Source organism: Furipterus horrens, unplaced genomic scaffold, assembly GCF_987537825.1.
Source record: "Furipterus horrens unplaced genomic scaffold, mFurHor1.1.pri manual_scaffold_4, whole genome shotgun sequence".
NCBI classification, from domain to species: domain Eukaryota; kingdom Metazoa; phylum Chordata; class Mammalia; order Chiroptera; family Furipteridae; genus Furipterus; species Furipterus horrens.
In genome coordinates, this window is record NW_028327174.1 from 87,886,122 (window position 1) to 87,908,181 (window position 22,060).

The following is a 22,060-nucleotide window of genomic DNA, read 5'->3' on the forward strand; positions in this document are numbered from 1 at the left end:
GGTTTCTGACAGGAGCTGCTATGACCAACCAGAGAACATCACTAAGTGAGTTTGTGAGGATCTGGACTTAATAGAGTCATTTTATTTTTCTGACCTGTGTGTCTTTATGGGGAAAACCAGGGAAGCACTAAGAGTACCAATTCAGGACAATTGTTTTCTAAGACAACTGTGGAAAGCATGACCCTTTAATTCTTCCAGCTCCAGAAGATGTCCTTGGAGGGCTCCAATGATAACCCTTCTACTCCTCATTTATCCAGGTGCTTCTTCAAATATGAGATCTTTAGAGACCTCTTTGGAGTGGCATGAATTAAGGGAGTGTGCTTGTTCTCAGGAAACATAGACAGAGAGAGGAAAAGCTAAAATAACAGAAGCCTTTCACTTTTAAGGTTTACTGTGAAAGGTGTTTTATTCTCACTCCATGTCTTTTTGACTAACCTGGGTTTTCCTTTGCCCATTGAGTCTTTTGCAGAGAAACCACCTTGCTTTTTGGCTGTCATAAGCAAAGCTTAGAGGAGAGACGCTGCTACTGTCTCCTCACAGGCCCTCCTACAGGGAATGCTGGAGTCCTTTTAAAAAGATTCCCCTCTTTTTTATTTTGCTCTCTAACTTTCTCCAGGACTCATCACAGTTTTAGCTTTTCATGGTGTGTGTGAATATTTGACTACTAGCAGAAGTCACTATATCCTGAGTATCTAAGACAATGAATGCTATAAATAAATTGGTGGCTAATAAATGTGAAATAAGTATGTAAATGAATCTTTAGAAAAAAAATACATGAGACAATAGAGAAAGAAATGTAGAAAGAAAAATTTGGAGTCAATAGTTACAACTTTGACTTTTTATAAAGGCATGACATGGAAACTTGATATTTTGCCTCTCAGAATTCAGTATGTGGTAAGTGAAAAGTCATTTTGTCCACATTCTATCTATTCATATGTTTAAAAACAATGTATTACTTATATTTTTTGGTTTTTAATATACTAGCTTCTTGAGAGTGGATGTTCACTAACACCTGTTGAAAGACAACCTAAATCTTGCATTCCTTTTTGATAGAAAGCTATGTAGCAAGAATAAAAAGTGACACTAAGACTTGGTCTTTAGACTTCTGGCTAAATGGAGGCCTAGACAGACATGCTGGGTCTCCCTCCACAACTAAGAAGAAATACAATTACCTCAAAACTAGAGACAACCTGAAGTTTCAGAAAATCAAGCTGCACAGAAGTCCAACAAACAAAGATATAATGAAGAAATACTCATCCAGACAGGTAGGAGGGATGGAGCCAGGGTGGAGCGGATGCAGTGCAGTGGAAGCAGCAGGCCAGCAGAAAGCCCAGTAACACGTTTTAAAAAGTTGGGAGGGATACCTGGGGAGTGTTTCCAGCTCCTGACCAGACCGTGCATCTCACGGACCCAGCGCCAGGGAAAATCAAGCCTCATTGCTTCTGACTGTGCAAACCAGTGGGCGTTGGGGCAGAGGAAGAAACTGCCAGTCTCTCAGCAGAGTCCCCATGGTCCTAGAACATCCGCAGACCCACCCACTGTGGGAACAATGGCCAGTGCAACAGCTAAAGAGGCACCGTCGGCAGCCGTCCGTCTCGAGAGACGATGGTGTAGCTTCTTAAGAGTCTCTGCACCGCCGAGAATGGCTGTGCAGTCCGACTCGGGAGTGACATGGTATCTGTCTCCTCCCGTGTTGAATCGACATCTTGTGATGACGCTGAAGCTACAGAGCCTGGGCAGGATAAAATGGAGGGTCTGCTGTTGCCCATGCAGCAGACCCCCCCTCTCTTCGCAGCTGAAGGGTCCAAGGGAAAGACGGAGTCGATACAGCTTGGGTTCAGGTGCGCCGCAGGAGTTGCCGGTGTTGACTACAACGTCAAACCGCCTTAGGGACTCCGGCTCCGGATTTTCTGTCGGGGTTTACTCCCTTAGCCTTTCCCCTGAAGAGGTATGCCGCAAGGCAGCGGAGGTTTTTTGAAGTCAGAGTTTTCCTTCTCTGATGTACCCTGACTAGAAGATCGAACCAGCGACACTTAGCTCGCAGGCCGACGCTCAATCCACTGAGCTAAACCAGCCAGGGCTAAAGAGGCACCAGTCCCATACAAAAATGGGATAAGTGTCTGCAAAAGGGGCAAGTGCTGAGCAAGCAACATTGCTTCCTCTCAGACACCTCCCCTACAACACAGCACCACAATGTGGTGAAACGGGTTGCCCTGTACTGATGAATACCTATGGCTCCACCCCTTGCAACATAACAGGAGTGACAGCTCTACCTAAGACACAGCGGCAAACAAACACAGGAGCCTGTCAAGATGAGGAGACAGAGAACTATGGCCCAAAAGGGGGAACGGATCAAGGTTCCAGTGGGAGAACTAAGCAATGAGGAGATAGCAAACCTAACAGATGAGGAGATAGCCAACCTAACAGATGCAGATTTCAAAACACTGATTATAAAGATGCTCACTGGCTTGACAGATATGCTTGAGTATGGCAAACGCATAAGGGAAGAAGTGAAGGTTATGCTAAGTGAAACAAAGAAAAATCCACACAAAACAATGGTGAAGAGAAGGAAATCAGGATTCAAATCAATGATTTGGAATATAAGGAAGAAAAAAACAGTCAGCCAGTACAGAATGAGAAAGCAAGAATTGAAAAAAATGAGGAGAGGCTTAGGAACTTCTGGGATAACTTTAAACATGGCAACATCTGAATCACAGGGGTGCCAGAAGAAGAGGAAGAGCAAGAAATTGAAAGCTTATGTGAAAAAATAATGAAGGAAAACTTCCCAAATTTGGTGAAGGAAATAGACATACAAGTCCAAGAAGCACAGAGAGTTCCAAACAAGATAGACACAAAGAGGACCACACCAAGACTCATTATAATTAAAATGCCAAAGGTGAAAAAAAAAAGAGAGAATCTTAAAAGCAGCAAGAGAAAAGCAGAAAGTTACCTACAAAGGGGTGCCTATAAGACTATCAGCCTATTCCTCAAAATAAACTTTGCAGGCAAGAAGTATCAATGTGATGAAAAGCAAGGACCTACAACCAAGATTACTGTATCCGGCAAAGCTATCATTTAGAATGGAAGGGCAGATGAAGTGCTTCCCAGACAAGGTAAAGCTAAAAGAGTTCATTATCACCAAGCCATTATTATGTGAAATTTTAAAGGGACTTATTTAAGAAAAAGAAGATCAAAACTATGAACACTAAAATGACAACTCACACTACTGAATCTAAAAAATAAAAACAAAATCCAACTAAGCAAACCAGAATAGAAACAGAATAATAGGTATAGGGGTCATTTGAAGGGTTATCAGCTGGGATGAGGAAGAGGGAGAAATGCGGAAATGGTGCAGGGACTAAGAAGCATAATTGGTTGGTACAAAATAGACAGGGGGATGTTTTTTTGTTTTGTTTTTGTTTTTCCTTTTATTTTTTTTGGTTTTTCAATTACAGTTGTCCCATTTTTCCCCCATTGCTCCCCCCCACCCAACTCACCCCTTCTCCTGCATTCATATCCCTCCCCGTTGTCCATGTCCATAAGTCATTTATACATGTTCCTTGACTAAATCCTTCTCTTACTTATCACCCTTCTCTCCCTCTCCCCTCCCCCCTATTGACTGCTATTCTACTCTTTGTCCTATTTAATTCGTTTGTTTGTGTTGTTCTTTAATTTCCTGTATTAGGTGATATCATATGGTATTTTTCTTTCTTTACCTGGCTTATTTCACTCAGCATAATTTTCTCTAGGTCCATTCATGTTGTCGCAAATGACAGGAGTTCCTTCTTTCTCTCTGCTACATAGTATTCCATTGTGTAAATGTACCACAGTTTTGTGATTCACTCATCTACAGATGGGCACTTAGGCTATTTCCAGTACTTAGATATTGTAAACAGGGCTGCTATGAACATAGGGGTGCATAAGTTTTTTTGAATTAGGGTTTTAGGATTTTTCGGGTATAATCCTAGCATTGGAATCGCTGGTTCAAAAGGCAGTTCCATTTTTAGTTTTTTGAGGCAATTCCATACTGTTTTCCATAGTGGCTGCACCAGTCTGCATTCCCACCAACAGTGCAGTAGGGTTCCCGTTTCTCCATATCCTCGCCAGCACTTGTTGTTTGTTGATTTGTTGATGATGGCCATTCTTACTGGTGTGAGGTGGTACCTCATTGTAGTTTTTATTTGCATCTCTCTGATGGCTAGTGATGTTGAGCATTCTTTCATGTGTCTATGGACCCTCTGTATGTCTTCTTTGGAGAAGTGTTTGTTCAGGTCCTTTGCCCATTTTTTAATTGGGTTGCTTGCTTTCTTGATGTTGAGTCATATAAGCTCTTTATATATTTTGGAGATCAAACCTTATCTGAGGTGTCATAGGCAAATATGTTTTCCCATGTGGTTAATTTCCTTTTCATCTTGCTGATGTTTTCTTTTGCTGAGCAGAAATCAGGAACTAGACAAGGCTGTCCATTCTCTCCACTTCTATTCAACATAGTGTTGGAAGTTCTAGCCACAGCAATCAAACAAGAAAAAGAAATAAAAGGCATCCAAATTGGGAAAGAAGAAGTAAAACTATCACTATATGCAGATGACATGATAGTATACCTAGAAAACCCTATAAACTCCACTAAAAGACTACTCGATATAATAAGTGAATTTGGCAAAATAGCAGGGTACAAAACAAATATACAGAAATCTAAGGCATTTCTGTACACCAACAATAAAGTATCAGAGACAGAGGCAAAAAAGAAAATACCATTTACTATAGCAACAAGAAAAATAAAGTACCTAGGAATAAACTTAACCAAAGAGATAAAAGACCTGTACTCTGAAAATTATGCAACATTGAAGAAAGAAATTAAGGAAGATACAAATAAATGGAAGTAAATACCATGTTCTTGGATGGGAAGAATCAACATCATCAAAATGGCCATACTACCCAAAGCAATTTACAGATTCAATGCAATCCCTATTAAAATACCAATGACATATTTCACTGACCTAGAACAAATACTCCAAAAATTCATATGGAACCAAAAAGGACCCCGAATAGCAAAAGAAATCTTTAAACAGAAGAACACAGCAGGAGGAATCACGATACCAGATATCAAACAATACTACAAAGCCACTGTGATCAAAATAGTCTGGTACTGACATAAGAACAGACATATAGATCAGTGGAACAGAATAGAGAGCCAAGAAATAAACCCAGGCCTCTATGGTCAACTAATATTTGATAAAGGAGGAAGGAACATAAAATGGAGTGAGAAGAGCTTCTTTAACAAATGGTGCTGGGAGAACTGGACAGGGACGTGAAAAAAAATGAAACTAGACCACCAACTTCCACCACACACAAGAATAAACTCAAGATGGATCAAAGACTTAAATGTAAGCTGTGACACCATAAAAGTCCAAGAGGAAAACATAGGCAGGAAAATTTCAGATATCCCACGTAACAATATCTTCATGGTTACATCTCTTAAGGCAAGAGAAATAAAGGAAAAAATAAACAAATGGGAATACATCAGACAGGGGGATGTTAAGAATAACATAGGAAAGGGTGAAGCCAAAGAATTTATATGCACAAACCATGGACATGAACTAAGCAGGTGGAATTGCTGAAGGAAAAGGGGGTACTGGGCAGAGGGGAGCAAAAGAAAAAAACATTGGGACTACTGTAACAACATAATCAATAAAATATACTTGAAAGACTTGGTCTTTAGAATTAAATAAAGGCTTTAGGCTCTGAGATTGGGTAATACAGTATGCCTTCTGTGTAAAAACAAAGAGTTCTTGACACCATTTGCACCCTAATATGCCTGAAATTTTAAATTACTAAACAAAATTAATTATCTGAATGGTCATCTTTGTGGGATAATATTGTCCTACACTGATTGGAAAGTAACAAGCATGCTCTGTAGACTAACAGCAAGTTGTTTGCCATAGGAAAGGGAAAGGGAAGAAGCAGTAAGTCTTCCATAATTTGTTCTTTACAAAAGTTTCAGTAACAAAACAATGCAAATTTAATTCTTTGTGAAAACTGTAAGATGAAATTTTCCCATATGAATCAGGTGTGTTTCTAAGTGAAGTATATCCACTAAAATAATAATCAACATACTATCATATTTCACTTACAGAGACTGAAGTTGTTTAAGGCTTTCGAACTGGTTCTTGTGGAGATACAAGAGAGGATTGGATGACAGATTCCTTTTGTACCATTAGCGAGAAGAAGGAAGGAAGTGTCAGGATGTTATTATTTTGGAAGCTTAATATATTGGCATTTTAAATCTTATGACAGTGGTAAGAAGAACTTACAGTTTTTGTAGAAGCTTCAGGTCTTGAAAAATGTGGGCTGGTAGCTCTGTTATCAGATTGCTAGACAGGTCTCTGTTAGTGACAGTGAAAATCCAAAGCAATTACATTGGAAATAAATGACATGGTTATTACTCCTCACAAGTTTCATTCTCCTGCTTGACGTAATATAGAATATGAGTCAATTTAACCAATCTGACAACTTGTTATACAACTAAGCTGTGTGAGTCGGCCAAGTGATATGTTTTCATCACTTTCAGACATATGACATTTTGCTAATGCAGTTCCTATCTGGAATTTCCTCTCAGCTCCTTTTCAATATATTCCCAACCTGGCTTTAATATCTGCTTTAATTAATTTACTCTATTTTAGGTACTCTTTGTACACTTTGATCATTCAGTGTTTTGTAATCCTACTTGGTTCATCTATGTGATATCTTTGTTTATGTAATTATATTATAAGATTTCTGAGGTCAAGACCTGTGCCTTCTATTTATTTTACATTCCAACTAAGATAGCATTGTTGTGTATACTGTATCTGTCCAGATAATCTTGAACTCGTAAATTCACACATTTTTCATCTATTTTTACATGGTACTTTTTTAAAATAAGAAATTGAGAATTTAGAACTAATATAATAGAAAGAATCATAGGGAAATGTTTTGGAAGAATGAGGAAGAGAGATTTATTAAGACCAGGAGGAATCAAGAATCTTTAAGAGTCCAAAATATCCTTCTGAGCCAGATGTGAAAATGCCTAAGAATCAAACAAAAGATCTCATCTATGCTTTGGAGCTGCTGATGGATGTGTGGGAGCTATAAATAATTAAAATTTAGCTCTTTCTCTAAAAATCTTATTATTTGCCCTGGCTGGGTAGCTCAGTTGGTTAAAGTATTGCCGCAATACACCAAGGTTGTGGGTCCAATCCCTAGTCATGGCACATACAAGAATCAACCAAATAATGCATAAATAAGTGGAACAACACATTGACATTTCTCTCTCTCTGTCTCCCTTCCTCTATCTAAAACTTAATAAATAAAAATTTAAATAAGCTTATAATTAGAACAAATAGCTTAATTATAAAACAAGGGGAGAATGAAACAAATGGTATTAAAGAAGTACAGGTAAGAAGCAGAGGAAAGAGTACTCAAACTTGGCCTGGGAGATTGGGAAGCATCTGAAAAAAGCTGGAGGAATTTCATAAGTGGAACAAAAGGAGAGCAGATTTTCAGTGGAGAGTTAAATTAAGCAGGATTAGAGAAACAGATGCTCAGAAGTCAACTTACTCAGAGTCAGCAAGTGGTCTAATGTGGGTGGAGAATAGAAAGTATGGGATGAAGAGGATGGGGCCTGGAAAAGCAGATGGAGGCAAAATGGGAGGGCCATGAGTACTTTCTAAGGCAGTATTTCCCAGAGTGGAGCCCAGGCATCAGAATCAAAGATGATGCAAATAAAAAGAGTACATTCCTGGTGCCAGTCTGAAACTATTACATCAGAAATTTAGGGTGCGGTTTGGAGCCAAGGGAGCCATGCATTTAAAGTCAAAGCTGTGATTTTTATGAAATTAACATGTGAGAACTGTGCTAAATAGCATACAACAGGGAGGGAGAGTGGTAAGCAGGAGAGTGGCTGTGGATTTTGGGATGGTGTAAGTCTGTCAGAAGCACGATAGATAGGCTGAGAATCCAGAGTCAGAGGAGAGTACCGGCAGGATACTTTGATCCTGGACCAGCTGATGAGGATGCAAGGCAGGGCACTGGCAGGGCTTGTGGTCTGATAGGACATGAAGTGTAAAGGGAGAAGAAAAGCGAGCAATCTGTAAGCCTGGCTGCTATGAAGGGTGCTGATGCCACTAAGATGGCAAGTCTAGGGGAAGAAGCTGGCAGTGGGGTAAGGGTTGTTTGTAAATTGTTTTTTGTTTTTTAATCCTCACCTAAGGCTATGCTTTTTATTGATTTTTGAGAAAGATGAAGGGAGGGAGGATGAAAGAAAGAGAGAGATAAACATCAATATGAGAGAAAACATCAATCAGTTGCCTCCCATATGCTTCTGGCGGGGTATTGAGCCAGCACACTTTTGGTGTACCGGACGATGCTCCAACCAACTGAGCTTTCTGGCCAGGAATATAAATTTAGTTTTAACAGATTGCTCTTGCGGGGCCATCATGATATCCAATGTAGAGGTCCTGCCAGCTGGGAATTCTGATCTAGTGCTCCAGATGGGAGGAACATACCTGGGTCATGGCACAGAATGAAAGACATAGGTGTGGACTTGTCAGAGAGCCTGACAACCAGGCAAGATAACAATGATCTTGTACACCTAGAAAACATTCATCAAAGGAAACTGAAAAAGAAAAGGCAGTCTTTTGGAGGGAAAGGCCTTCAGTGGCCTCAAGTAAGTATGTTTATTCTTCTCCAGGAGAGGTTTGGTGTCATGAAGGCACAGTAAAATTATTTAACATTTTTGTAAACTCAAGAAGTATAAATGTCTTGTTCAAGTTAATTCTATTAACTTCTGAATTTCTTTTGTCTAACTGATGCTATGTGGATTAAAACATGATTATTAGTGGTCTTAAAGAAGCAAGCTGGAGTCTCTTAATTGGGCTCTTTGATTTGGTGGGGGGAGGAAGCTCTGCCTAAGTATAGGATAAGAGGAAGACTAGAAAAGTTTTCAAAATGTGGACTTCATGCCACTGTTTTCTGAAGTTTGTGTATAAACCCATTCGTGTTTTCCCTAAGCACTCCTCCTCTCCCCTAGCCCCTGTTGTATCCACCCCCAAGGTCTGACCAGGAACATTTGTGAAAAATTAGTGAGCTCTTTGAGTGATCTGCCCTTAATTTTTGCAATAAAGTGATATTTTTAGTAATGCAGTGCCTTACACACACTAGGCATTTAATAAATATTTATGGATTTGGCTTATGATACTCATGAATTAAATTGAAATATCTTAATTATTCATGAATTATTTCTTCAAATTACTCTTACTGAGTTATATTCCCCAGTATTTTTTAGACATCCAAAGAATGGAGGAAAGGTTAGTTAAGAAATTAATTTTCATTTTTATACCTCAGATAAGAGGGATAATCTCTCTACCCTCATTCCACTATTTGTAATATAACACAATTTTAACTTTCAATGATACATAATTATATGGTGACAATGAATTAATACCAAGAAAGATGTTTCTTCAAAGGCTTAGATCTATAAAACATGTTTGAACAGAACAAGTTCCATGAATTCTCTGAATATTTTTCAACAAGCCTAAGCCTTATTCTTGACTTCAGTATTTGCTTCATCTACTCTAGAAGTCATAATTTCTCAAGCAATAACATGCAACTTGTTCCTTTGTTTAGTTATAATTAGTTGATATTATTTTAGTTAGTCAGCTAATATATTCAGTAAGCATTTATTGAGAATTAACTATACTTTAGCCATTAGAAATAAGGATCGCTCGGTTTAAGAACCTATGAAAATTTACTTATTCCCAAGCACACACATGAATACACCCAAAGAAAACAGGCAGGGAAATTAGAGTAGGCCAAATCCATATTAAGCTCACTGTCTAGTTTTAATTTGCTTTTGACTATAGGATAATGTTGGTTTTCTTAATGGATTTTGAATATCCAACATTCTACAGGATTTTGATTTCCACTAGTGGACAAGCAGTCTCACTAGTCAGTTCAATTTATCATCTTGGAAAAAGCAATCATATTTTCCTAGTAGACCATGCTACTTACAGTTCTCCTAAATTTTTTAATGAAGAAAATGTCTTCTCTGGAACAAAATCAATTTGATTTCTAGGCAGAAACCTGTAAGACATGGTGAGAGTCAGCACTGTTGGTTGGTGTCTGCTGCAGCAACCAGTTCTCTTTAGGGCAGGCCATTGATCTGGGTGGATTTCTCCCAGCCTCCTTTGAATTCTGAAAATGGGGGGGGGGGGGGTCCTCTGGTGTGGAAATAAGGCTGGAATTTTTCACTGAGATGTCCACAAGTTCTCTCTAGGGAATGGTGTCATAAATAGTTTGTGGTGCTGAGTGTGGTCTATAAAGCTTCACTTTGGATCTCATTATTTTCAAAAGTGTTTTTTTCCAAAAATACACACCACTAATGTAAGATTTCGACCCTGTTACTAATTCTCGAGAAGGCATTGAGAGGACTCTTGTTTAAGGCATGCTCCTTAGAAGAAGGCCAGAAAGAGCAAAGCTTGAACCAACTATATAACTGTTTTGGGGGTCACAAACAAATTTTAAATTTGGTGGGATCACAATGGTTTTACATTCCTTCTGTCTATAAACAAAATCCTTTAAGAGAAATGGCAGAAAGTGAGAGTCAGCCACCACTTGCCTTACAGAGGTGCTGAATGAGAGATAATGAGTATGAAAGTGATGTAAAACCTGCATGGAGGTATAAAATAGAAGGCATTGATGTACTATGTTTAGTTTCCCAGTGTTCTCTCTCATTATCCATGAGAAAAGGAATAAATTCTTTGCCTCTCCTGAGTAGGATAGCCTCTTTTTTCATTAAACATGCTTACCTGCAATCTGATTGATAAATGTGCAACCTAAGACAACAGTCTTAGCTGTTAGGTTGTTGGAGAAAAGTGGTTAGACTACTACAAATGGATAGACTCTACTTTTCCTCCCCCAACCACCCATCCAACCAACCAACATTACTAAGGGTTTACTCTATATAGCTAACTATGATTAAAACAAAAGCAAAATTCATGTGATTTTAAGTTTTCCAGTCCAAATGTGCCAATTAACCAACCTACCTGCCTTCTCACACCCATAAAAAGCATAGTCAACAATCAGAATCACCAATTAGAATCTTTGGCTCATCAGAACACATTAAATGTTTTTTTTCCCTTAGAATTAAAAAAAAATTTTTTAAGAGAAAGAAAGACATCATGTGATAAGTGTCATTAGAAGTAACGATCACTGGGTAGCTAAACACTTTCACACACATTATCTCATTTTTGTGACCATAGGTTTAGGCACCAGTTCAGCTGAAAGGATGCACAGAAATAGTGACTGTCCTCAGAAACAAGGAGAGTAGCCAAAGACCTACATGGTGGCAGCTAAAGATAAAGCTCAGACTCCTGTCAAAATCAGTCAAAACACGTGCTCATTTTCAAGTACTGCAGTTTCAGACCAGGACTGTAAATAAGACACTACTTTAAAATTCCTTGCCAATATTTTTTGATTTCCAAATCTCTTGGGTATGCCCTCATTTACTGAAGTCCACTGCATACTTACAGCACAGTGAGTGCATCGCACGACAGAAAGGTGGAATTCATAAGATACTTTATCCCATTACCTTCCAAATCACTAAAAAACATGGAGGAAAAATATTTTTAATATTTTTGCACAAATTGTATGTCTAGAGGTACTTTTGTTGATATAACGGTTTTGAACTTTATTTTTACTTCATTCCAATTTTTATAGTTCCCCATTAATATATAACTCATATTATGCTTCTTTTCCCCTTTTAATTGATGTTAGAAAATAATATTGAGAGAAAGAGAAGCCTAACATTTTAGTGAGTATCTGTATATGCTGGATATTATGCTATTATCTTAATATTACCTCTGTAATAGTGGTAACTACCATTTATTGGACTTTTCACACTGTCAGGTGCTGTTCTGAGTACTTAAAATTGGTACTATCACACCCCACCCTTCACAGTTCATATGTGAGGAATCTGAGGTTCTCAGAAATTCACTTTTCTTCTGCTCACACAGCTGCTAAGTGGTATAATTGCCCTTCTAACCCAGATCGGTCTGAATGTAAAGCCTAGATGCTTAATCATGGTGTAATAGATTGTCATATCTTACATTCTGCCACTATTGTCATTATTTTGCTGAAGGAGAAACTCAGGCCAAAGTTATCTTCCAAATCCTGAATCCCATAGTCAGGATATATATTCTGATCTGCCTGATGGAGAATGACCACTCTTTCTACCATGCCTCAGTGAGCCCTCTATGCCATAAAAGCCTTTTGATAGCAAGTCAGTTCAAGGAGAATCAATAGCTTAGGCACTAAACTGTATCATCCTACGGGCGTTGGGTCCCCTGATTTCACATCGGAGGAGTGCTGGGGGACTTTCTCAGTGCAGGAAAGGCTGCCTGGGACCACACTGCCTGTCTCAGGAGACCATGAGGAAAAACATGACAGAGAATGGTGTGGGAAGGTGGTGAAGCTGTGAAGAATTTAAATGAATGTTTAACCAAGTATTGGTTGAAAGCTAACAAAGAATGAAAATTATTTGGCACTTCCATTTCACTATGGTTTATTGAGCACCTCTTATGTGCCAATCATTGTACTAATCCAGGGGTATAAGATCATAGGTGGGTTTCTGCCCTCAGGGAAGTTCTGAAAGGGTAGAGGACACAGAGTAACCCAGTGGTGCTATGACAATATACTGTGAGGCAGCTGTGCAGGGTAGAAACTGGTGGCAGAGTGGAAGTCTGTCCTTGGTGTAAGAGGAGCACAAAGGCAGCCACTGAAATTGGTTGGTATGCCAGAGTTGGCTTCCTGGAAGTGAGGATTAAGAGAACTTTGAAGGAAGCTGGAGTTAACCAAAAGAATAAAGGAACAAGACTTTTCAAGTCATAGGGACAGTGTGTGCTGTGGGCAGTGACTATTGGTATATCTGGAAGTAACTCATGGTAGGGGAGGGGAAGCGGAAGAGACCAGATGGGATGAAGAAAGGAAAAAGATGTGTCCCAGTGCTCAAGAGGAAGTTTGAATCTTACCCTCACACTCTTTGGAATTCTCAAGATTTTTTAAACCAGGAAGTAACAGGATCAAGTTTCAGTTTTGGAAAGAAGAGCACAGATGGGTTTGTTATGTAATGGTGAATTAACTTCAGGGCTAGTTTCCTTAATCTGTGCAAATAACAGATTAGCACCTCCATGCATACTCACATCCAGTTGAGTTGAGGCATTTGGGCACATATCTGCTTGGGAAGGAATTCTAAATAGTTATTAACCATAGACCTGTACACAAAGAAGATATTAATTAATATTGTACACCCAGAACTGGTATAATCAATATAGGATTGTATACTAACTATGCTTAAATTAAAAAATAAAAGTTTTTAAAAAGAAACAATGATATGCCACATCAAGAACAGTATTTTGACTATTTCTGCAATGTGTAAATTTGCATGCTAAAATTGATATATTAGGGTAAAGGCTATAAACATAACTTCCCCTTTAAAATGATATCCAGATATGTGCATGGCACAGATAAGGGAACAGATGTCAAAGAAACTATGAATGCATCAGTTGATATATAGACAAGAAATAAATACTATAGTTTTATTTGATAAGATGAAACAAAATATATTTGTATTAGGCAATGCTTTTGAAATTCTTGATAACTTTTCTTGTAAACTCCAAATTTGCAATCATTTCCATCATCATACATTCAAAGTTTTTCTTAAGGAAAATATTAATCATTTACAATATTAAAGAACCACACTGGAACTGGCATTAAATCTAAGAAGTGATGTGGGGGACATTTGGGCAAAGAAAACAACTCATGAGCACATTAAGGTGCACAATTAATTTGAGATATTGTGTTCCCTCCTGATAAATGGAAAAAAATAATGATGCTATATGATTAACTGCAAAGGGACATAATAGGCCCCTGCTGATAGATCATTCTAGTCCATTAATAAACAGTAACAATGTAATTATGAGAATGGCTCTGTTAGTAGGACAAAGATTTTGGCATTTTCAGTGATTCTTGCTGGCCAAAGGCACATTTTCTTCTATTAAAAATGTAGTTGGAGGCTAAACTTCTGAGAGGTTCTATCAGACTTAAATGAAATTAGGGGATCAAAATAAACACTATCTTTGGTTGACCACTGTAAATATAAACATGCCTTAGGACTAAATAAAATGAAAGAAGACCCAAAAGCAATCAACTGGTAGGCTTAAAATATAGCACGAGCCCTGGCCAGGGAGTGGCAATAGTAATGTGCCTGGAGATACAGGAGAGGTTCTGACTAACAAAAATTGTAATGGGCTTGATTTTTCTAAACTTTTTTTTATAAGCTGGTATTAGATGTCAATAAAAAATGTATAGACAGGTGTATTGAAAGAGAGATAAATACTTACAGGAAAAACAAGGAATTTAATCCAGAGAATAGCTGCTGTGAAATTCTGGTTATTGGATTATCATCTAGAATTCTGATAAAACATATCACAAACATTTCAAATGTCAGAGACATTTTTGAAGTAAAACCAGGAAAAACTAAAAGGCCCATGACAATGCTGCCTCTGTCCAATACCTGCTGACCCCTTTCCTATTCTTTCACACCCACGCTCACTCTCCTCCCTGACAGTCTTCCCTTAACCCTGTGGCAGGAGCAGATTTTCCCCCCAAAAGCCCATCCCAGCACTGAGCAAGTCTATCCTGATAAACTTATGTACCCAAGTTTTACCCTTTACCTTTGGACATGTGGATCCCTCACAAGCTGCCTTTATTTATCTGCTGACCTTGGAATTGCTAAATGCTTTGACCCACTACTTGACTAAATGAAGAATGAATTTTAAAAAATTCATAGGAAATCACAAATGTTCTGTGGTCTCAAGATGTTTAAATGATGTATTTAATAATGTTTATTACAAACAAACTCATTAGGAGCTGAGAGGGTGAAACAGTGAAAATATTTTTAATTCAGATCACTGCTTTTAAGTATATATGGTATTTCTTAGAAAAAAATTAGACTAAGGTAAATATGCCCTCTTTTCTCTTGTTACATTTGAAGCCAGATACCAATTCCTCTAATTCCAAGAGGCCCCTGAGGATCTAGAGAGGAGAGTGACATCAAGCGCCAGGTATCATATGCCAGGTGCTATGCATGTGGCATTTTACATATATCACATGAGCCGCTCCTCACAACATTGCTCTTGAAAGAAATTACAATTTCAGTTAACATATGAGGAAAAGAGGCTCAAGAAGATTATGAAAATCACCTGCAACTTTAAGTCTGGGCATACTCAAGGGTCTGGATGAAGCTGAGGCCCTGACCTTTTCCATTAGACCAGTCTGACCTATGGAAAATGGACGAACAGACACAGAACACCTTCTAACTGCCCTTTGTTCATTTTTTCTGATGAAAACACAGACATCTGATGTGAGACCTTTTGGGGTGAGGCTGGTGGTTTAGCCTTGAAAATGGTGTCACATCACAAGCCACTATATGTTCAGACTTCTCTATGAATGCCCTGGAAATCCAGAAAGTCCTTAACTTGCTTACATTCTAGGTCAGTGGTTGCAGAGGGCAACTTCTCTTCCAGGAAACATTTGGGAATGTCTGAACATAATTTTGGTTGTCACACTCTGGAAGTGAGTGCTGTTGAGGTAGAGGCCACAGAGGCTGCTAAACATCCTGAAATTCAGAGAACACCCTCCCTCCCCAAATCAAAGAATGATCTGGGACCAAATGCCAGTAGATCTGAGGTCAGAGATGTGGGCACAGGCAAACACTGGGTGGACAGAAGGCTTAGCAAGTTTGGCTCGGGGCTCAGAAGGCCATCTGGAAGGGCATGGTACCAGTTTTCCTTCACACAGATGTCACTTGGTGTGTTATTATCTGAATTGTTGGGTAATGTGCTCCAGGTTATGTAATAACCAGAAAAATAAGTATAGTAAACAAGGTAAACAAATAGATGGAAACTGTGAACACTGATGTGTATCATTAAGACTGGGGTCCTTTCTGCAGCAGGAAAAGCTGGAATACTTACAGCCAAGTTAGCTGATGCAGGTCCTTGAACACTCCAGGTCTGAGGGCTGTAATACAGTTGTGGTTGAGATATCTACAAAGAGCACAAGTGAGTGAATTAGGCAAACTCAAGACCTCATTTTAGTCACATAAATTAAATATGAGCCACTAATGATGACTATGAAATATGGGCACCTGTTGCTAAAAGCATTTTACTGAGGAAGGATGCTAAGCAGAGGGGAAACCAAGTGAAACTAGGAGACTCTAGGAGATGCAAGTGCAAGGTCGAGGCCAGGACAAGGAGAGTAGCCCAGAATAATGTGTTTGGATATATTATGTTACATAATTAGAGTAGAATAAATAAGAGGGGTGATTTTTGCTTTTGTCCACTTTGGTCACATCCTTAGTAGACAGTATATAGGTAAGTTGGCAAGGGTTAGAAAAAGTAAAATGCTAAAAGATTGTGGAAATGACCCAAACCTGAGTAGACAAGGTTAAGAAGAACCTCTATATCTCTTATGCAGAGGAGGATTTAATGGCGGGTGCACTGGGCGCGCGCTCTGGGCCCCGACTTCTGAAGGGCCCCGCAAGTTTACAACTTGTACTTAATTAAAATTACACATATGAAACCAAACTTGGTGTTATTAGAAAAAAGTGTAAAGTTGGGGTTTTGCGGGACCCTTCAGAAGTTGGGGCCCAGGGCCCACGCCTGGTGCACCGGGTGCACCTGCTGTTAAATCCGCCTCTGCGAATGCTTTAATAATTATCTCAGTGTAGTAACTAATCTAAGCGCTCTGTAGTAACCCTGTCCTCTCATTTCTCTACAACTAAGTCAAACCTTTCAAAAGTACCATCCTACCCTTTAACCCTTACTTAAAATTGTACTCATAGTATAATTATAAAGAAGTTACTCACAATATTTGCAGATTATGTAATCCAAAAAATGCTTTCCTGGATATGTGTCTAATGCAGTTATGCTGAAGAAATCTGGTGGGAACAAGACCAACAGTCATGTAATTATGGCTTGTGTGCTTCATCAGGTTGTTGAATGTGTGACCCACTTTTTTTCCCTAAAGACATTTGTAAACTTGGCTTATGAAGTCCCAAGTCCCACTCTCATATGGGGAGGTGAAGATGTTGCCAAGAACACATGGCTGTGATCCTAGACAATACCTGCCATCCCTGTAGCACCTGTACAGTGAGCCTGGGGTGTGTCTGGGTTGTACCACTGAACTCTGGTTGTCAGAGGGAACTAGTTATGCTTCTGCAAACTGGAACCACGGCAACGTTTCTGCTCTGACCTGCAGAAGTGCTCACCGTGGGAGACCAGCCAGTCTCTCACAGCCAAGTTTCGCCTCAAACTCCTAATTTCTCTTCATTCTATCCCCATGAAAAAGGAGAAGACATGTTTTATTCTTTTCTATGTTGAGATGCACAGTGAGAAGCACAAGGCAAGCTGGCAAGGTGCTCAAGGTCTTAAAAGACACTAGTGGTTAAACTGAAACTAGTTCACCAACTTCATCTCAGCTCACGGGTCCTGATTTATTGAACCTCTGAAGCAATTTAGCAATCTAGTACTGATTCAATAAGAGCACTGTCAGGAGTATCTAGGTAAATAATGTTTGTTTCTTGTGCTCATTATACAATGAGTGATTAGCCCTGAATTTATGTTTACTGAAGGCTGTTAGGGGCAGGAAGTATCCACACAAATAATAAAATACCTAATGACTACATAGTTTATTAAATGGCTTCCTTAGCTCTTATTTAGATTTGATTTGGTTCTTAAAATACTATACAACACTTTCTTAATTTTTATGATGCTTCACTGCAAAACTATTGGTAGAACACGTACTCATTGGGCACCTGGCTATACTCTGAAATTACTTATAGCACAATTATTACTGAGCAAAACCCATGAGTCAGGAATGTGTTACAGGTGTGCTAGGATATTGATGCCCTCAGCCTTCTGGGTAGTTAGATAAAGCCAAGATAAGCTTCCAGTTACCAGTAAAACCCAACTTTTACCCCAAATGTTGGGCAAATATTGTCATTTTCTCTGTGTACCACATGGAAAAAAATTGGCACCACAGAGCACATGCTTTATGTACATAGTGATACACAAAACATCAATTTCAATCCTGCAAAGTAAACTTGAAATTCAGTGAGACCAGTGTCATTCTAAACCCCTCCCTCTGCCCCATATCTGTAAGGAGACCCCTCACATTGCAGCATAAATTCTGCTTTTGCTTTAAAGTTTTTCAATGAATAGAATGAGCCCATACAGATCAATATTTGCTTTAGCATTTTTGAACCCTTGAAGTGATGTAATGAAAGTTAATACAATGAATTATGTTATAATAGCAAACAAAACTAGAAAAAATATAATACTATAGTATGGGTATGTTGAAGTTCCTTCTAAATATAAAACTTACTGCCTAACTAGTGCTATTTATATTTCATTCAAGATAATTAACCCAGGAGGAGAACACACATTTTACCCACATGTTGTCAGTCTTGAAAGGATGGGTGCACTCATGAATTGTGAATTCAACTTTGTGCTTCTGAGCAGCATGGCTCACCTGATCCATACAGCCTACCTGCCTTCACTGCCACAAGTTAAGACTCCACTCCCTTCAATAATAAACAGCTTCTAGTCTATTTAGTCAGCTTGCTGGTACTGCAGAGAGAACTAGAGTCCTAAGTCCCCTCTCTTAGACCCAGGTACTGAATTTTAACTCGATTCTCTGGTATCCATGTTCTTCTTTGCAGAATACCAGTTTGGTGGATGTGAAGAGAAATTTGGAAACATGACAAGTTGGCAAGTGGTGTTCTCTTTTTATTCAGAGTGAAGGTGGGAATCCATTTGATATATTTTATATCGAGTAGCTTTTCTAAGAATAACTTAATGGGTGATGAATTCCTGCTGTTTCAGCTGTCAGTTTTCAAGCAGAAACGCCAGGAATTCATGTACCTGAAACTAAAGCAAATACATGCTTTAATGACATGCATGTTTATAGGCTGTGTTTTTTAATGCAACATGATGCACTCATTGAATTACATGTTGTTGCCAATGATTGCCTTGAACAAGAACCCAGTTTGAGAAGTAATTCCTAAATTACATAAGGCCTATGTTATAATGAGGAGAATGTCTGGTAGTTTCCATGGTAGCAGTGAGAAAGTATTATAGTAAGTCTCTTATTTCTCTGTAAGGTCATCTTAAATTGCTCCCCACAAAGTTAGAAAGGCTTGATATTTTTAAAGATTATTAAAATGAATAAATTAATCAATAAAAAAGCATTCAGATCAGTTGAGCAACATGTATTTATCTGGCAATTAAAATTCATTTTGAATTAGGAATTTATCCTTTTGGATGCCTAAATAACCTCAATTTCACTGTGAATATTTAGAGCATTTCAGACCAGAGAGACTCAATGTTAAATTTGGTATTTCTTAGGATATGTTCCAAAACAACTTAAGAATGCATATTAACTTTATGATCTCAAAACCATCTAAAATGTAAAGTTATGCATGCCTTTTTCATGGTCAGACAGAATAGAACAGAGATTCTTTAGCCTGGCATTCAAAGGCCCTACAGTCATGATTCAATGACTTCTCTATCATATGTGTCATCATTGCCTGTGGAAACCCTTTTCCTTTAGACAAATTGCCTTCATCACTCTTTTCCTGATAATCCTTTGAGTGTTTCTGCTTATGCTAGTTTGTTCTCACTGCTGAAAATGCATCCCACCTACTCTTTATTTCTGCATATTAGTCATATACATCATTCCTTTAACAGATACTCATCAATCTACATGTACATTTTAACAAGACAGGTAGTGGTATACATGAGAGAAGCAGCAGGACCATTCAACTCAGAGGAGGGTATTCTGGTCTGTAAGGGCTTTCTTCAAAATTCAAGGACAAATGTGAGGGGTTCACAGAAATAGAATCAAAGTTGAAAAATGATCTAAGCCATGTTGAAAACTCAGATAGTGAAGAATACTATGGGCAATTTAAATTTATTTCTAATTATATTTTAGAAATAAGAAAATGTCCAAGCCTGCTATTGAGATCTATTTTATAATATTATGAAATAATATAAAAATATAAATTTTCAACTACTACATAGTTCCTGTCTTCTCAATCAAGTAAGATGACTCCAGACTGAAAGAAATAGAAAGGATATAGGGCAGGAGATGTGAAAGCGCAAGATGGTAGAACATGGTATTCAAAATGAGTTCAAATGGCCCTGGTTCATTTGGCTCAGTTGGTTGGAGCCTTTTCCAATAGCCAAAAGGTCATGGGTTCAATTCCTGGGCAGAGCACATGTCTAGATTGTTGATTTGATTCCCTGGTTCAGGCTGCAAGCATGTAGGACCACTGGGTTTGGACCCATACGATCTCTGGTCTAGGCACGTACAGGAGGCAACCAATGGATGCTTCTTTCTCACATAAATGTTTTTCTCTCTCCCTTTCTCTTTCTTTAAAAGCAATGAAAAAATTGTCCTCAGGTGAGTTCAAGTTCTCTAGTTTGAAAGATTTCTCCTAGAAATTGAGAAATATGGAAATGAGATCAAGTAATGATCAATCACTGAGGAATATGGACAAAGGAAAATCAGTTGGAAAATTAAAGAGGCAAATTCAGTTTTGATTTTTCAGAAATGGGAGAAGGAGATTTCATAAGCTATAGTTGGATGGTTTTGACATTGTTTCTGGGAGAGATAGAAGAACAGGCCTCTACAATGCTGCTTTGTAAGTGCCTTAGAGAGAAAGGAATAGAGTAGTGCCTGAGAAACAGGACCGGCAGACCAACTTGATTTTCTTTGAAAAAGTGATCAGACAGAAGTGTATGGTTGACATTGTTTATATGTCTACCAGGCATCGACAGAGTGGTTTTTATGCTGCTTGTTTATGGACAAAAATAAAAATAAATATTCTCTGAAGGATTGTGGGGAAGGGGAAGACAATTGTCTTTTTTTAGTATTTCACTCCATGACTTAGGTAAAGAGGGTTAATCTTATTTTCAGACGACAGAATGTTGGGAGAAACTGAATTACACTGGATGATCAAAAAAGACCTTACTCTGGTAAGAAAAGCTGAATCCAGCAGGATGAGACTGGATAGGGATACATTTAAGGACACACAGCTAGTTCTGAGATGCTAAGTGACAAATGCAGGAGGGAGAAGCCATCACTTAGCAATAACACAATTGGCATAGGACTTGGAACTTTATAGGCAAGAGCACTAGGAGTTTAGAGCATGAAGTAGCCACAGGAAGAGCAAAGGCAACCTCAGAACACGTGAAGTTGAGAAAGGAAGAGTTGCTAGCTTCCTCCTATTCCATCTTTGCCATGCCGCAGCAATCATATTATGTTTATTCTGGATACTGCACACAAGGCAGAGTGGTGTGAGTAGAATGATGACAGACTTGAAACCAGGCCCCTTAGGAAAGAATTTAAAGTTTTGAGGCTGCTTGGACAAAAAACGCATGGTGCGATGAATGGTGATTGCCAGCCTTAACTATCGGAAGGGTCACGTAGCAGACTGATTGGGCATGTTGTGATCAGTTTAATAGGATGAATCTGAGAATGAGGGCAGCCCTAGAGATACCTGGGGCAGTACTAGAGTCATGTGACAGGCACAATTTATTAGTGTATTGTTTGAAATTCCTCTCCCTCAGCACCCTTTAATTCCCTTCCTGGCTTATTTTTCTCTGTAGCCCTAACACACTATGTACAGTATTCCCTCACTTATTGAGGGTATTACATTCTAGACCCTCCCACAATTGGTGAAAATCCATGAAATAGGAACCTCATATTTATTTTAGTATTTATATATATTTTAAGGCTTTATAAACCCTTCCCACACACTTATAAACCATTCCCAGTCCCTTATTAACCTTTCCCACTTCATTGTTAACCTTTTCCACACTTTTATAAACACTACTTATGTTCTTAAACATACTCTACACTCTTAAACGTATGTAACTTTAACAACATATGTATATAGTACCACAAA

At 38.6% G+C, this 22,060-nt stretch overlaps 1 protein-coding gene across 1 annotated transcript in view; it reads right to left on the reverse strand.

Annotated features, from left to right (window-relative positions):
• Window positions 1–22,060, reverse strand: part of RXFP2 (relaxin family peptide receptor 2) — a 66,936-nt gene that overhangs the window by 18,110 nt on the left and 26,766 nt on the right. Inside the window, 8 exon segments of the mRNA XM_090275165.1 lie at window positions 6,132–6,203; window positions 6,312–6,383; window positions 10,045–10,116; window positions 11,563–11,634; window positions 13,233–13,304; window positions 14,433–14,504; window positions 16,065–16,136; window positions 16,958–17,029. Of these exon segments, the coding sequence (XP_090131291.1) occupies window positions 6,132–6,203; window positions 6,312–6,383; window positions 10,045–10,116; window positions 11,563–11,634; window positions 13,233–13,304; window positions 14,433–14,504; window positions 16,065–16,136; window positions 16,958–17,029 (576 nt within the window).